This window comes from Chinchilla lanigera, unplaced genomic scaffold (genome assembly GCF_000276665.1).
Source record: "Chinchilla lanigera isolate Chin_1 unplaced genomic scaffold, ChiLan1.0 scaffold00028, whole genome shotgun sequence".
In the NCBI taxonomy this organism is placed as follows: domain Eukaryota; kingdom Metazoa; phylum Chordata; class Mammalia; order Rodentia; family Chinchillidae; genus Chinchilla; species Chinchilla lanigera.
The window spans coordinates 7,185,526-7,187,571 of NW_004955429.1; the positions used below are offsets into that span (position 1 = coordinate 7,185,526).

Below are 2,046 nucleotides of genomic sequence, written 5' to 3' on the forward strand. Positions count from 1 at the left end.
GGCCCAGCAGCAGCAGCCGAATCACCACCACCCCCCTCACCACCACCGGCCGCAGCCCCATCTCGGCAGCTTTCCCGAGAGTTGCAGCAGCGACTCCGAGTCCAGCTCCTACTCGGATCATGCAGCCAACGACTCGGATTTTGGCTCCAGTTTGTCCAATTCCAGCAATTCTGTGTCCTCGGAGGAAGAGGAAGAGGAAGGAGAGGAGGAGGAGGAGGAAGAGGAGGAGGAGGAGGACTCGTCCACCGAGTCGGACTCCAGCTCCGGCTCCAGTCAAGTGTCAGTGCAGAGCATCCGTTTCAGGCGCACCAGCTTCTGCGAGCCGCCCAGCGTGCAGGCGCAGGCCAACTTCTTGTACCATCTGGCCTCCGCCGCCGCTGCAACCAAACCCGCTGCTTTCGAGGATGCCGGCAGACTTCCCGACCTCAAGAGCAGTGTCAAAGCGGAGTCCCCCGAGGAGTGGAATCTGCAGAGCTGGGCCCCCAAAGCGTCTCCGGTGTACTGCCCGGCCGGCCTGGGCAGTTGTTTCCCAGAGATAAGGAACGATAGGGTATCTGAGATTACATTCCCACACTCTGAAATTTCCAGTACTGTAAAGAGAACTGACCTGACGATTAACTGCCTGGCAGAGGGGGCCTCTTCACCTAGCCCAAAGACAAACAATGCATTTCCACAACAAAGAATATTCCGAGAGGCTAGGAAATGCCCACAAGCAACTCCTACTACACACTGTGCAGATAACAACACAATAGCTACTAGGTTCTTCAGTAATGAGGCTTCGGGAGCAGCAGCAAATTCCGAAAAAGATTCCAAATTCCCACATTGTCCTGAATTTGCTACAGATTTGCCCTCCTCGCAAACTGATCCCGAAGTGGATTTAGCAGCAGCAGCTAAAGCCGAGAATCCCTGCACTGACACAGGCGACAAGGCATTGCCATTTCTGCACAATATTAAAATCAAAGTAGAAGACAGTAGTGCTAATGAAGAATATGAACCTGACCTTATTACAAATAAGCTAAAGTGCGAGTGCAATGATACAAAGGGTGAGTTTTACAATGTGACTGAAAATAAAGAGGAGGACGCCTTGTTAACCACAGCCAAGGAAGGGTTTGCATACCCTCAGAAAGAACCTCCTTCCTTAAACCCACTGGCTCAGAGTCAGGGCCTTTCCTGCACTTTAGGTTCTCCAAAACCTGAGGATGGGGAATATAAATTTGGTGCCAGGGTGAGAAAAAATTACCGGACACTAGTACTGGGAAAACGACCTGTCCTTCAGACACCTCCAGTCAAACCAAATTTGAAATCAGCTAGAAGCCCTCGTCCTACAGGTAAAACTGAGACACATGAAGGAACACTGGATGACTTTACAGTTATAAACAGACGCAAAAAGGTAGCCAGCAATGTAGCATCAGCAGTGAAAAGGCCATTTAATTTCATGGCAAATTTTCCTTGTCCACCATCGCTTATTATTGGGAAAGATGGGGATTTGTGGCCGGCGTATTCCTTAAACACTACTAAGGATTCCCAACCTCCTCACAAGGCCCATCCTATATGGAAATGGCAGCTGGGCGGTTCTGCAATACCTCTTCCACCTAGTCACAAATTCAGGAAATTTAATTCATAAAAATGTTTTGGAAGATATTTTCTTGAACCATATTACCTTCCTTTTGTTGTAAACTGCACAGGATGGTTTGTACGAGTCCATTAATGGTGTTACACCCCCTTTGGAGTCCTGGTTTATCCCATTTTGAAGACAGAAATCGGATTACTTTTTTTTTTTTCCATTGCGGGCTTTTTTTTTTTTTTTTTTTTTTTTTTTTGGAGCAGGGTGGGGGCGGGGTGGGAGAAGGGTTGGTTTACACACCACAGGCTACTTCAGGCTAAAGACTCAAGTAATACTCAGTTATGATGGTAGAGCTGGAACACTTTACTGTTTCAATGCGAATAATGCACCGGTACCTCAATTCAACTGCTACAAATAAATGTCAAAAGGTTGAATAATAAATATTACAATGAGCCATTAAGTTTATGCACTAGATTTCAGAC

The 2,046-nt window shown here is 47.5% G+C and overlaps 1 protein-coding gene across 1 annotated transcript in view; it reads left to right on the top strand.

Moving 5' to 3' along the window:
- Skida1 (SKI/DACH domain containing 1) overlaps positions 1 to 1,784 on the top strand; it is a 6,076-nt gene extending 4,292 nt beyond the window's left edge. Inside the window, exon 2 of the mRNA XM_013515352.1 lies at positions 8 to 1,784. Coding sequence (XP_013370806.1) covers positions 8 to 1,624 — 1,617 coding nt within the window. The 3' untranslated portion in view covers positions 1,625 to 1,784. The remainder of the gene's footprint in view (positions 1 to 7) is intronic.
- The last annotated feature ends 262 nt before the right edge of the window (positions 1,785 to 2,046 follow it).